Raw genomic sequence first — 13,696 nt, forward strand, 5'->3', positions numbered from 1 at the left:
TCTGATGCCTCTCAGTACTAACAACTCTGTTTAAAGTATAGAGAGAAGGGGAGATGTCCTGACCCGGCAGCTGTAGAACGTGCTTGATGTGGTGGTAGCAGTGCCAGTGAGCCCTGCCTGATATACTGTGCCTGCTGTTGCGGAAGGAGAAGGGTGAAGCTCTGTAGTACCTGTTACAGACAATTGTGCAATAAAGCACGACAGTGTCCTTTTCGTATTCTAGACAATGATGAAATTGGTGAAAAAAAGGAAACGAGTGCTCAGGCTAGGAGCCTAAGCATGTGGCTTGGTACAGACAATAAATGGCAAAATTTCCTCCTCCTACCAGCAGGAATAACCTACATGAAGGATTTTGCTAGGGAACATGTATGGACCCAGACACAGACTCACATTAATTGTGGTTTTGTGTATTTTTTTTTTTTTGCATATAGCTGTCTAGATTAAAAAAAAAAAGGTTAAAAAGCTCATACTTTAACTTGGCTTTTCATTTTTCCTTGAAATGTGTTCCCTTTCTATAGGACCGTTTACTCTTGATTTATTCCTAAATTAAACACAACAGCAATTGTATGAGTACTTTCATATATATCCATTGTGTTGGTTAGTCAGTGATTCTGAATACCTCTCTTTTCCTGTACTTTCTATTACAGGTAACATAGAATACAGCTGCCCAGCAACGAATGAATGTGAAATCACAAAGCGCAGACGCAAGTCCTGCCAAGCCTGCCGCTTCATGAAGTGTCTAAAAGTTGGCATGCTGAAAGAAGGTAAGACTGATGAAGTCAATATGTATCTCTCTGCAAACGCATGCAACAATCGTAGGGCAATCAGGAAAGAAGAGAGGTCGGTGAGTGTTCTAATCAGTTATTGTAAAGGCAATTTTCATGTATCCTTGCTCTTCCTGACAGTCTGTTTCTAAGCTATGGGATCATGGTATATCTACATAGAGTTCATCTTCTCTGGAATATTTCTAACTATGTGTAGTACAGCAAAATGTACCCCAGCATTCAGTTTCCTTCAGCAGGTAACTAACAGAATAATCATCCGAAGATACCCTCTCTTTTTCCTTAACACTTTAACATCGTGAGTTCTCAAAGATTTCTTTCCTCCATTCCTTATCCACTGTTAGTCTGTCCCAGTTGTGGCAGAAACACACAACGTGCCTTCTTTTCCCTATTTTTACTCAGTCTTCATTTCATCAGGACAAACAAAAGGGTAACGTCTCAATTAAGCAAGTATAAATACTGAGTATGTCTACTGAAGTTACTGTAACTACACTGGAGCAAATAATGGCATATAGAAAAGGAGAATCCACCTCCCCCCCCGCCTTTTTTTATTTTTTAAAGCATGTGAGAACCCCTGCCCCCCACTGCAAGTATATGTTGAGTGTTTTAATTTGCCAGTTACATTTTGAAGATACTGAGTAACAGGTAACTATAAGTAAATGTTTCCAAGAAACAGTACTACCCCACCTGGATCCCAGTTCATCGATGTTACAGGAAGAGGCAATTCCTTAAATCTTGTTTGCCTGCTATGCACTTCTATTGCTGTTAATGTATATGCAAAAATACAGTTTTATGTACATGTATTATATACATTACTGTTACAGTACACTGTTACCACCAAGAAAGAATAACAGATGATGTCATGGACTTCTGAGCTAGATAACCTTTTAAAATAAAATCAATGCAATGTATTCTAAAAATTGTCTCCAGTGGAGAGTACTTTGTGTTAAGCAACCACTTTAAAATAGTCCCATGTAATTTTGCTTTGTCAGTGCTTAAAAAATCAGCTTTAATAGATGGCTGATTTTTGCAAATCATTTGATGGTAATTTAAAACAGGTTTAAGTATACAGCTATCAGGGTAAAATCCAAGAACAACATAGAGCAGTGGAGAGATGATGGGCAAATTAGGCCTATCACGCACCTACAGACATATTCTTATTGGATTATACTTACTAAGAATAAACCTCGTTCTGTGCAACTGCTTTGGCAGATGCTATGATCCTGTGAGTCAAATCCTGCTGTCCTTAGTCTTACTTGAGCAAAACTCCTGTCAGGTTCAATGGGGATTTTGCCTCAGTAAGAACGGCAGGATTTGACCCTCTCTTCCAGTGGTGATGGGAAGATTCTTTACTTGCCAATATCCTCATGTAACTGACCACTACGAGTAGTTACTTTTAAAGGTTAAATTATGATGCTTGGATGAACTGTAGAAATAACGGAATGTCTGAGTATGGCACCTTTTGAAAGGGACTGTACTTCTTAACATCTTTTTTTAGTAAGTTAAGACCCCTTATCACTAGTAATGTAATATACAGATATGTTGGGCAACTTGTTTGGGAATGAAACAGTGCTACTGAGAGTACATCCAGGTGAATTGGTTTAGACCTTTTCTTTTAAATTTTGGGGGTGCCATTGCACATCTATTAACATATATATTTAAAAATCTAGTCTGTGTGCAGCTTCTGGGACTGCATAACAAAATTAAGTGACTCTTGTGCAAATGAGTAATTATCTCAGTTACCAAAATTGTGTGCAGATTTACTATGTTTCTGCACACGATTTTGGTAACTGAGATAATTTAGTCAGACAATTCAGATGCACGTTGTGAGTCAGATTTTTTGCATGGATGATCATTGTCTATGGATGCAAATCAATCCCACAAGTTTACTTAGGCAGAATTTCATAAATTGTCTACCCTAATAGTACATACCTTTTTCTGAAAGTTCTACAATGACAAAATAGCTAATTCCTTTGAAAAGAAGGTTCCTTTGTAGCCCCACTTCTGGGCACATCATAGTTCTTCCACTCTTACTGTGTGAGTTTCTGTCAAAACACAGTGAGATTTCTACTTATTTTTAATGGCTGAGTCTTTTCATCTAGGGGAGAGTTAGCTTATTTTCTTTCCAGGTATTGCTTACCCTACCACCGAAAGGGACAACCTAAAAGAATCTACAAGGGTGTTTTGTTTTCTTTCCCACATTAGTGGCTACTTCTACTTTTGAAACCATACTGATTCATAGTACACTTTCAGGACTGTACTTGGAACAGAGATTTTTTTTTTTTTCCCTTTGTTCTTGTTGGAAGGTGGTTTTGGAGACAGGTGCTGTTGGTTTTACCTATGGGAGAGTCTGGAGATGAGTTTTTGTCTTTGGATTTGACCACATCCTTTATGCACAGAGTGAAGAAAGGTGATATGCTTACTTCTTTCTTGTGTAAAGTGGTGTAAATTTATTGATTAGCATGGACTAACACTGAGCCGAAATAATTCCTGCTGTATTTTAAATGTTTCTTTATGTACAGACAAGGATTTCAGTCCCATGCAGCATGTCAGAGATCATGCTGCAGTAAATCTATTCAAATGTAAACCTGTTCAATTCAATTACCAGTTTATAATAAAATTTGCTGCTGCAGCCTCCACGTTTGTCACAGCAGTCTCTACATGCTGATGGCACAGCATGCCTGGAAATTGACAGCCTAAATCTATTTACAAAAAAATTTAGTTGCAGACCTGAAATAAAATCAAGTTTAAGCAGCTTTGAGAGGAGTATCATATTCTTTACAAGAACTTCTGCACACCTGCCAGCGTGCATCTTCTCCAGAAATCTTATCCTGTTAGTGGGGAGTTTTCTTCTAGAAATTTTCCTTAACAAACAGTTTTTAAACGTAATCCTAAGTGAAACAATTATCAGACGTTGCGCTTCCCTTCACATTTGGAAGCACTTTTTATTACATTGTCATTTTGTGAATTGTCATATAAAATTCATGATAGAAATCTCAGTGCCTGGAAAAAAATATCCTGAGTTTTATTTTAGCTTTTAGGGCAAGGTCCGAAAACCACTTACAGCAAATATAGAGTGGCTTCTCTTATGACAGCTGCATGTTATATCATTTATTGTGGGAAGATAATGGTGCTTTTCATCCAGCATCCAGTGTTTCTGTGAGAGACCTAACGTTAGAAATTTGGGGCTGTGTCTTGGGGTCAAACCCTGGGAGGGAATTGGATCTCTTGTCACATGTAATACAGGCTGGAGTGGGGAATTTCTGCACGTATTCTCAAGGATATTGATGGGGCATAGCCAGCAACACCTAGATGAAGGTTCTTAACAATTTTGTAAGTCGTGGGCCAGAAGCTGAAGAAGGAAGGATAAAGCAATGTCATACTGGGCTGAGCTGGCATGGAATTGAAGTCCTGCCTCCTGTCTGCCTCTCCTGTTGCAGAGTAGCACAAGAAAGTTACTACAGACTGATCCAGAGGAACACTTTATTTTGGTTTAGCCTATGGACTGTTACTTGATAACATAAGTCTAGGTGTATGGAGGTTTTTTCAGTGTGTGTTACGCTTCATACTGAAGCATTCAGCAGATGCTGATGAACTTTTAAGCACGTGATGAATATGAGGGTGTCACATTTTCATGTACTTTACTCAGTAATGGTTATTAGCCACATAGCAGAATACACTTTATTCAAAGAAAAAAATTTACATTTTTCTAATTCTGTGTGTCAGTATTATGAAAAGTCAGATTTTCAAGGACCATAATTGGTTCTTCTCCTGAAATACAGTTTCTTTGGCTGTACTTATGTTTTGGTGGATTCTCTCAGATTCACAAGAACAGATGAAACAACATGAAGATTCTTGTGTAGTCTAGAGAGAAACTTTTCAAATGTATCCCTCTTGATTTCTTTCAGTAATATTGCAGTTGCTAACAGGGGGCAGGAAACAACAATTTGCCCTTTTTAAAAATGACTGCTTTAAGACATTCTCTAGTTTTCAGTTCTACTGGTTTATAATCAGTCTTTTAAGTTTGGCTTTTCAAACACTTTGGAAGCCGGTGATTAGTTTGCTTCAGGTGGTAGAATTAAATCTGTGTTCATGTGCAAGATCAGGTGTTTTATTTTCCTTTTTATATAGCTAGTTGGAGTGAGAAAAAGAGGTTGATTTTTTTTTCTTTTCTAAGAAGGAAAATTGGATATTAAACTGCATAAATTGATATGGGAAATCATGCGTACATATCTGACTTTTTTTTTCTTTTTTTTCCTATTGCTAGTTGGTCTGGTTGAATTTGACTTCATCTTCTATTAGTACTATCTGTGGGGCTACTTACTATCATGTGTCTGTGGTAAAAGATATTATTCCAAGTTTATTATACTGCAGATCTTGCTTAGAATAGCCGCCCACATGAAATAATTCCACTGGAGTAATTATTCCACAATTACTTTTTGTTTCAGAAGCAGCATTCATATAACTATTTTTTCAAGAGGTTAGTCCATATGTTCCAGTTTTCTCAGTGGAGACAAAGCCATAGCCTCAGTTTTATCTGTCCCTATATTGTAACAAGGTTAAAAATTACAGTTCAGAGGGGAACCTAGCGAGTGGCACTAACACAGCTTTTAGACCATCTGAAATATTGTATCCTGTCTTAGCTCTTACAGTTCTGAACAGTGCTAGTTCATACTTCTTACAGGACTGTTGACACCGAAACATCTCACATATATCTCTCTCCTCTGATATCTGGATGTTTTCAGAATTCTTTATGGGTTGTTTGCAGTGGCTGATCTGCATTGCTTGTTATTTCAGAAAGCGTAGTTCCGAAGTGTGTGATACATAAGGAAACAAATCTAAGTTTATTTGAAAAGTAAATTATACCATAAAGAAATGGCAGAAAATTTGGGTTGCTTCACATTAAGTATGTTTGTATTTTCCTTCTGGTAAAGGACAGCCTTTTAAAATTATCGTCAACCACTTTGTACCCAGTTAGAATAGAGAGAGTGACAGAATTCCAGCTTAATTAGTCCAGCTATTAAAAATGGGAGGCCAGATCCTCAGCTAGTATTAATGGAAGCTGGTGGAGCTACGTTAGATTGCTGTTCATTTGGCAGGTTTAGCAATCTGTGCTATGGGGAAATCAGCAATATACCTTTCCGTGTCTGTGAATCTTTACTGTTGCTAGTATGTTAGCAGACATTCAGGCTCTAAAAATGAATAGAAACTCTCCAAGCTCATCATCTGGCAATGCTGACTTCAGTGTAACCCTTCCCATCATAGTAGTGCAGTTAGCATGTTGTGCATGCACTCCTCACTGAGTAGCCCTTAACATTTCTCATTTATTAGTTTGCTTGGTTTTTTTTAAAAGGTTTCATACAGTCCCTCAAAGTGACTTCAGCATCCCTAGGGCAGTGTTAAGGCAGTAGGCAGAATCTGCCTTCTGTGTAAAGAAATTCTGTATTTTAAGCTTTTTCCTTCAGCACTGATCTGAATAAAAGCAATTACTGAGAGTTTTTAAAATGCTTGAGCATTTTAGATGGTCACAGTACTGTAATGAACCAGAGGATTATTACGCATTAGTTAAACTTTTTCTTAACATGCTAAAATTTGGGTTCTGTAAAATATTTTTGCTTCACGCTTTGAGAGATTTTATTAATTGAAATGTAAGAATACTTTTTTTTTAAAGAGGTATGTGTATTTTAAAGCATAAATTACTGAGTTTATTATGCAAAGATTACTGTATGAACAGCTTTGGCTTGTGTTAAGCAGCAGATCAGATTAAATTATCATATTGATCCTTTCTGGTCTTGACAATCTATGAAAATGAATCCGATACAGCAAGGAGAATAGGCAGCTTGAGTTTACTCTTACGTAAAGAGATGCATGATATGCACAGGACCGGATTAATGGATTCTCTCTCAAAATAATAAATAAAACTAAGCAATCCTCTTTATAACTAAAAATGCGTTATCACCTATGTTTTGAGGCTAGCGAAAAAGCCTGCTTAATAGGATTCCTCCTAACAACATCTCCTTTGAAAAGACCTGTGCATAAGACATTGCCAAGGTAAATTTCTCTCACAAGTCTAATACCATTAGTCTGCCAAGAAGAAAGCAGAAATTATTGTGGAGGAAGTTTTAGTTTTCGCTGCCTTCAGAAATTAGAACAAAGGGAAGGAGAAAGCATTAATGGTATTCAAAGAAAATATTTCTGTACAGGATGACAGTTAATAGAGCAGCGTTGACCTCAGCGATATTTCTTACGCTCTCTATTGTAATATTACACTTAAGGAGCTCCTTCATTAATGCAGGATATTAAACAAAGCTCCTCTGTTATAATATCAAGAGATAACACAGTACGTCTTCTGTTGAAGTCTCTTCTGAATATCAATCCTTTTCTATGTTTCAGTGTATTATGAGGGAGTTTGGTTTCTAGCGCAGATATTTTTTTCGAAGTGTCTCTTTTCCTCTTCTTTTCCCTCCTTTCTTCCTTTTCTCCCCTCTTTCTTCCCTTTCCACACCTTTCCCCCCTTTTCTTCCCACCTTCAATTTCTCCCTTCCCCTCCCTTCTATTTCATCCTTCCCCCCTGCTCTCCTTTTCTTTCTTTCATTCAGTGTGTGCTTGGTTTAATATATACTGGGACCTGTTAAATCTCCTTGGAAACAATAGAAACTAATCTCTAAGTGTTGTTGGTGTTCATAAGTAGGCCTCTTTCCTCCTAACCAAAATGTGGCCTGATAGCCCAGTTCACACATTAGAACTGACAGCCCAATTTGTCTGCCCTAAAACACGGCTCATGACTATCCACTCTCTGTAACTGATGAGGAAGGACAAACTATTCAACTGCAGGTTAGTGTTTATAGTGAGCTCAAGCAGCTAGCATTTCTATTCATCCATTAAAAAATACTCAAGAAAAAGCAAATATCGGAGATGTGGATACTCTTTCTGGGTTTAGAAATCACGCGAAAGTACCTACAGCTAAGACCAGCTGTCGGCCTCCTGAGAAGTTCTCACGGTGCTTGTGTTGCAGTGTTGTGCCAGTCTGGTTTATGTTCTGCCTCTGAGCATTTTTGGTCCCCATAATCTCATTGGGAATGAAACAGAGAAGTCCCAGCAATTCACTGGACTCAGTCTTTAACCAAAATTTCTCTCTTTCTAGATCCAATTTTGTTTTGCAGTTGTCCCTTTATACAGATACTCCACTTTCATGAAAGAGGCAGTATGAAGTGAATATAGAGAAAGCAATATTGTTTATATGTCTGTGTTTGAGAACTATTTACATTTCTTGGCTTTCCACAGATTTGTGAAGGTACCTTTTTTGATGTTAGCATCCGCAGATCTAGGATCAAAGTTGTTTGCTGGCCTACTCATCTGCAGCTTCCTTAGGATTAGACATTAGGCTTTATTCTGCTCTCTCAGTTGTCACTGGTGTGAATCCCAGTGACTGCAGTTGTTTGCAGGGTCAGGCAAGCATCAGCGCAGCATGCATTCGGCCTATAGTTACTCTGTAGTTTTGTTATTAAAAACAGCAAGTTTGAAAGATTTTGAATGGGATTAAAATCTACGGTATTATTCTTAGTGCACATACTTTACATATTACTTCGTCAGAATTAGAAGGATTCTGCAGATTCACAAGTCTACTTAAATTGGAACACCATTAAAATTAATCACTTTATCATGAGAAAATATTAGTACAATCTGAGGTTGTTAACTGAACGTCCTCATTTGTCATATTTCTTCTTTTGATCCTAAAATAAGGAATTGGTATTTTTCTAATTTTCTAGAAATCATTACTCCATTTTTAAAAAAAGATATTCAGTGGATTCAGCCCCTGTGAACATTTGCTTATGTATGAAAGTACAGTGACAGCAATATAAGTGATAAGGGAAGGTAGAGACAAGTCTGAAGGATGTAGGACTGTGTATGATATGGCATCTTTTCCCATGAGCTCCCAGACAAATAGCTGCCTTTCATTCTTGGTCTCTGCCACCCATAAACACATACATCAGTATGGCACTGCCATTTATTGCAGAGTGCTTGAATTCTTATACATGGGTCCTGCCCTATATTAAATAGGGGTCATTTTGTGAAGAGTGTCATTAATGTTATTTGTATTTTTCACTTTTCTGTTTCTGCTGTGCAGATATTTGCACATCCCCTCCTTTAGGGGAACAGGTTTAGCACCTCAGGTAGAAGGTGCATTTAGCAGTGATGCATATGCGTATCTCTAAAATGCCACTTTGGAGTCTACCCCTTTTTGTATTTTACTTAGCCCTTACTTGGGCAGCACTTGCATCTCTTCAGTAAGACTTTCGCATGTAAAATCTTAGTAGAAACAACAGGATGTATGGTGGGATTATTTGGGGTGAAGTGCTGAAATGATGTAGGTGCTACTAAACTGAATCCATGTGGCAGATGTACAGGTGGACTTTTGCTGGTTGGGATGGATTGGCACAAAAAGCTTGGAGGTTGAGGAACTCTCTTGGCCTCTTCACTCAGCCAAAGCAATGAACGTGTTGAGAAGCACTAAAACTACCATCTGCAGTTGTTACCTCTGACCTCCTACAGTGCTACCCCTCAAATATTTCACACTTCTAAATCTCTGCTGTCCTACAAAAAAAAAAAAAGTTCAACGTGGTTTATTGGGACGTTAATGTAACTAAGCCACAGCCTTCTCTCTGGTCAGTCATTGTTCATTTTTAAGCTGGAGGTGTTTTTACCAGTGGTGAGTCTTTGTCGCTTCTACCTACTGAGTCACTCTGTGAGGCTGGAATATTATTTCATTTGCAGTTCGTAATGTGGCTTTTGTGGTTGAAAGTCAACAGCCTGAAATCTGAAATAAATGTCATCTTCAGCAGTGAATTGTCATTGTCAAATTTTGCCATGATTACTAGCTGTTCTAGTAATAGATCTCATCTAACCAGCCTCTTCTTTTTTCTTTTTTTCTTCTTTTTCTTTATTTTTCTTTTCTTTCGGTATTTATATCACAGAAAAGGGAAAGTATGGGGGTGGAGTATGTTTTCCTCATAATAGTGACTTAATATAGCTATTAATCTTTATAAATGAAAAACATAGCTTTATTTTAAGCCTCAATAGTCTTTTATTAGATTAATGATTCTGGACAAAGTCAAACACAGGCTATGTTAAATATATTCACTTACTGAATAATATCAATATTTTCCTGTTTGCTCTTTATTGTTCCAACAAAGTTTATATGTTTATCTGTTTTTCTCTTCTTAAGCATCTGGGTTTAGTTCTCAGGATCATCAGGTATAAGATCAGATGTCAATTTGATTTGCAGTTTTAGTGCAGCAGATCCAAAATCAACATTCTGTACAACTTGCTTGCATAGGATCTTACTGCAGTCCACATTAGAATAGTTAATAATTAAAATAGTTAATTTAGAAAAGTTAAAATACTTCCTAAAAGAAAGTCTGCATGATATTATTCCATAATCAGTTTAACTCCAGTCTCTGACCTCAGTGGCAGAACTGTTAGTGTGCTGCAAATGTTTTGCAGCAAAACTGCTTGACTAACAAGAGAAAATGTTGGTAACTTGCTGCATGCTGAGTACACACGGACCCTAGGGATCAACAAATAATACAAGACCACCATCCTCATCTTTTGTCTCCGTTTCGTTTCTTTTTCTAGCCAAGAGGCAGTCCATACAGTAGTGCTCTTCTTGTCATTTTTAGTCAGCCATATCAAAATTATTTATCGCATCACCATTGCCCTTTATCTCTTTCTAATATTCCTTTTCTGTCCTCTGGGTGGCTGACTGAAGAAAGGCTTTCCAGATGGGCCATGTCTTTCATTCTGGTCTGAATCTATCAACAGATTGGTCTTATATCATTTGTTAACAGTTGTACAGCCACATGTTGCTTTTTGTGACAGCCTGCCAGATTGGGTTTACAATGGTGTTCAGTGTCTACATTTCCTAAGTTCTACCTCATTTTCATATTTTCTGTAATTGAATGAAAGCTTAAGAAACGGGCACCTTAGGTTTTATTATGTGGCCAGTCCCAAGGGTTATTTACTGAAATGTGAGAACAGGAACATGCTTGTCATAAGTCACCAGAACTACTGCATCTGGATATAGTTTGTGGAATCAGTTAAGATAAGATGACTTAAGAGGTGGCATAAATACACTTTGGATCCAGATTGAAGGTACCTGCCCATGGTTATTGAATATTAGGAGAGGTCTTGCTCTGAACTGATTTTTAAGTTCACAAGCCACTTGGCTCGTTGCCCTGTCAAACTTTTAATGAAAACTCTTTAAGCTTCCAAACTGAAGACAGATGAGACTGCTAAATATTGAAATAGGAAAATGAATGTTTACCTTAAAAAGTAGAAAGCTATTTTAAAATACCAGTTTAAATGTATTGCTTGTGTGAATTCTTGCCTAAAGATGTACTAGAAAAGTTTCTCCTAATTTATACCTCAGGTAAAGGATGAGGCTGAGAACGGAAGCTCTGAGTGTAATGATCTTACTATAAAGGCACTGAATAGACTCCTCCTTTTCAACAGTCCTCAAGAGCATCACCCCAAAGTATGAATCTCTGACTGTAATCCAGACAAAAAGAGAAGTTGAAACACGTTTGAGTCTGGTGTGTACAGGCGTAGTCTTTGCTGATACTTTTCGTCTGACAGAGCATGCCACATGCCCCATTGCTTGGTCTTGTGTGAGATGCAAAGGAGTGCAGTAATCAGAGAACAAAGCCATAGACTAGCTAAGATGACTTAAGATTCTTCTTTCTCCTCTTTTTATCCTCTCTCATTTTCATGATTTTCTATTCTTTTTCCTCTTCATACCACAATTGTATCAGAAGAATGCTGATGAGAAAATAGTTGCTGCAAGCACATATGCTCCAGGCAGTCTTTTTCTGGCCAGGTGGGAGAGAGAATCATTAATTTCTTGAGGTTCCGTTACCTGACCTGCACTATTTCGTGAGTACTAGCCAGGCTGAATGACTGTATTTCCTCCTGGGCATCCTGGTATTGCTGGAGATATCCGTACTGGCAAGGTACTTCAGCTCATCTCTAATTAAAATACTTGTTATGAAGTATTCTTAAACACGGCTGCTTAATGAAGTTAGAAAAAGCATTTGGATGCAGAGTGTGAAGGCTTCAGACGTTGGAGTTCCTCCCTAGAGAGATGCGTGCAATCAGAAAGCATTCTGAATGCTAGTGATCCATCCCATTTTGTTCCCATTTGTTTTCTCTAATTTCCTGCCTTTTTGCATGTTGGTTAGCTGAAATAAGTCCTCTTTCTCTCCTCTCCACAGTTCCCTCCCCCTTTATGGAATAGCCCATGACACGTGCCTGTAAAGTGGCTTCTTGGGAATTTGCAAGTCTTTGAATGTGTTATCTGATTAAAGGGATGTATGTGTCTTTAATTCTCATCTGCAGTTCCACCTTTGACCCCATCTGTTAAAGTGGAAAGGAGTTGAGAGTCAGCAAAGTCCCAGATTCAACCCAGATAACCTGCAGTGTGCACATTTGAATGCTTTAACTCTTTGGTTGCCCCTGAAAACCACATACTTAATGAAGTGACAGGTTTGATTGGAAAATGTTGCAGGTCTGATATGAAGCAGGTGAATTGCTTATTTTGTTGATATGCTTAAGGTAGGATAATTTAGTTCTGGCTTCACCTTTTATATTAAAGAATGAATGAACATATAGTTGTGTTTATACATATAGGTATAATACCTTGTTTGTGTATGATGTTTTTTAATAGACGAGGCTCTTGCTTACAGAAGAGGAGGGAAAGTTCAAACCCCCACATCTATTACACATACTTCCTTTTTGAATAGGAAGCTGAATTATATGGTTGGAAATGATGTTGCAGTTTTGGATGGGATTTTTAGATACCCCTGAGTAACACAGAAGAACTTGATTCATTGAAAGATTAAAAAAGTAGATGACATGAGTGTCATTTTCATTTTATTTTGCTAATATTATGCGTTTTCTGCAGAACAATGTGATTGTGAAATTTCCTGTGCTTTGCAGAAACATAATATAAGTGACTAGAATACCCCAATGCATTTGGACCTGTGGATGTTTTCATCTTTTGTCCGGTCATCTTCTGTCCTAGCTTTCAAACACACTTAAAACACTGAGAAGATTTTCAGTATCCCAGATCTAACCCTGTTCTCTGAAAGCTAGAGCCAAATTCTTCCTCCACTTACATCTGTTCAACTCTGGTTGCTTCACTTATGCTGCGTGGCTGTAACAATGCAGAATTTGTCCTAATCTGCCCTTTCTTTTTTGATGGAGAATATGCACATGCAAAGCAAACATAAACACAGTAAGTTGAACTGCAAATAGAAAAAAAATATCCATTTTGTGTGTGTGTGTGTGTATACACAAATCGAGAGAGATAAATAGCACACAGATAGGTTTGATAGTATATCTACTGTACATAATATTGTAAATGGTATCTTGCTGTGCTGAAATCTAGGCAATATGAGTTCAGCACTAAAGTGTTCAGGTTGCACCTGAGCTAGCTGGAGCCTGCCAGCCTCTGCAAGCCCACTGAGAGCATCTGTCTCGCCACCACCTTGCTCACGCTGTGTCCTCTGCAGGCTCTCCGATTCTTCCGACTATGAGCATAAATCATCCACCTGTCAGGAGCTCTAGCTGCCTGGATTATGCAATGCCTGCCTTCATTTGGAGATGGTGTGAGCAGAAGATTGCGGCAAATGGTTTGCATTCATTTTAATGCCGTTCCAGCATCTCTTCAGCCTTAATGAGGGTTCAGGGTGGTGACGACTCCCTGAGACAATGAAAGTCCTAGAGACCCAAGCTTGCTTTGTTCGTTTGTATGGCCTAGTTCAGATTATTTTTTTTCTTTTTTCCTTTCTTCCTTTCTTTATTTCCCCCCCCCCCCCCCCCAAAGAAATGAATGGCTTGAAAATTGAGGCAGAGAC

The 13,696-nt window shown here is 38.0% G+C and overlaps 1 protein-coding gene across 7 annotated transcripts in view; it reads left to right on the forward strand.

Moving 5' to 3' along the window:
- Nucleotides 1–13,696, forward strand: part of ESRRG (estrogen related receptor gamma) — a 378,341-nt gene that overhangs the window by 261,702 nt on the left and 102,943 nt on the right. For 6 of the 7 annotated variants that reach the window (XM_075707322.1, XM_075707323.1, XM_075707324.1 and 3 more), the window contains one exon: nt 648–764. The exons of the other annotated variant lie outside the window; for it this stretch is intronic. In XM_075707322.1, the coding sequence (XP_075563437.1) occupies nt 648–764 (117 nt within the window). The remainder of the gene's footprint in view (nt 1–647; nt 765–13,696) is intronic. 7 annotated transcript variants of the gene reach the window in all.

The sequence above is a fragment of the Pelecanus crispus genome, chromosome 3, assembly GCF_030463565.1.
Source record: "Pelecanus crispus isolate bPelCri1 chromosome 3, bPelCri1.pri, whole genome shotgun sequence".
Lineage (NCBI taxonomy): Eukaryota > Metazoa > Chordata > Aves > Pelecaniformes > Pelecanidae > Pelecanus > Pelecanus crispus.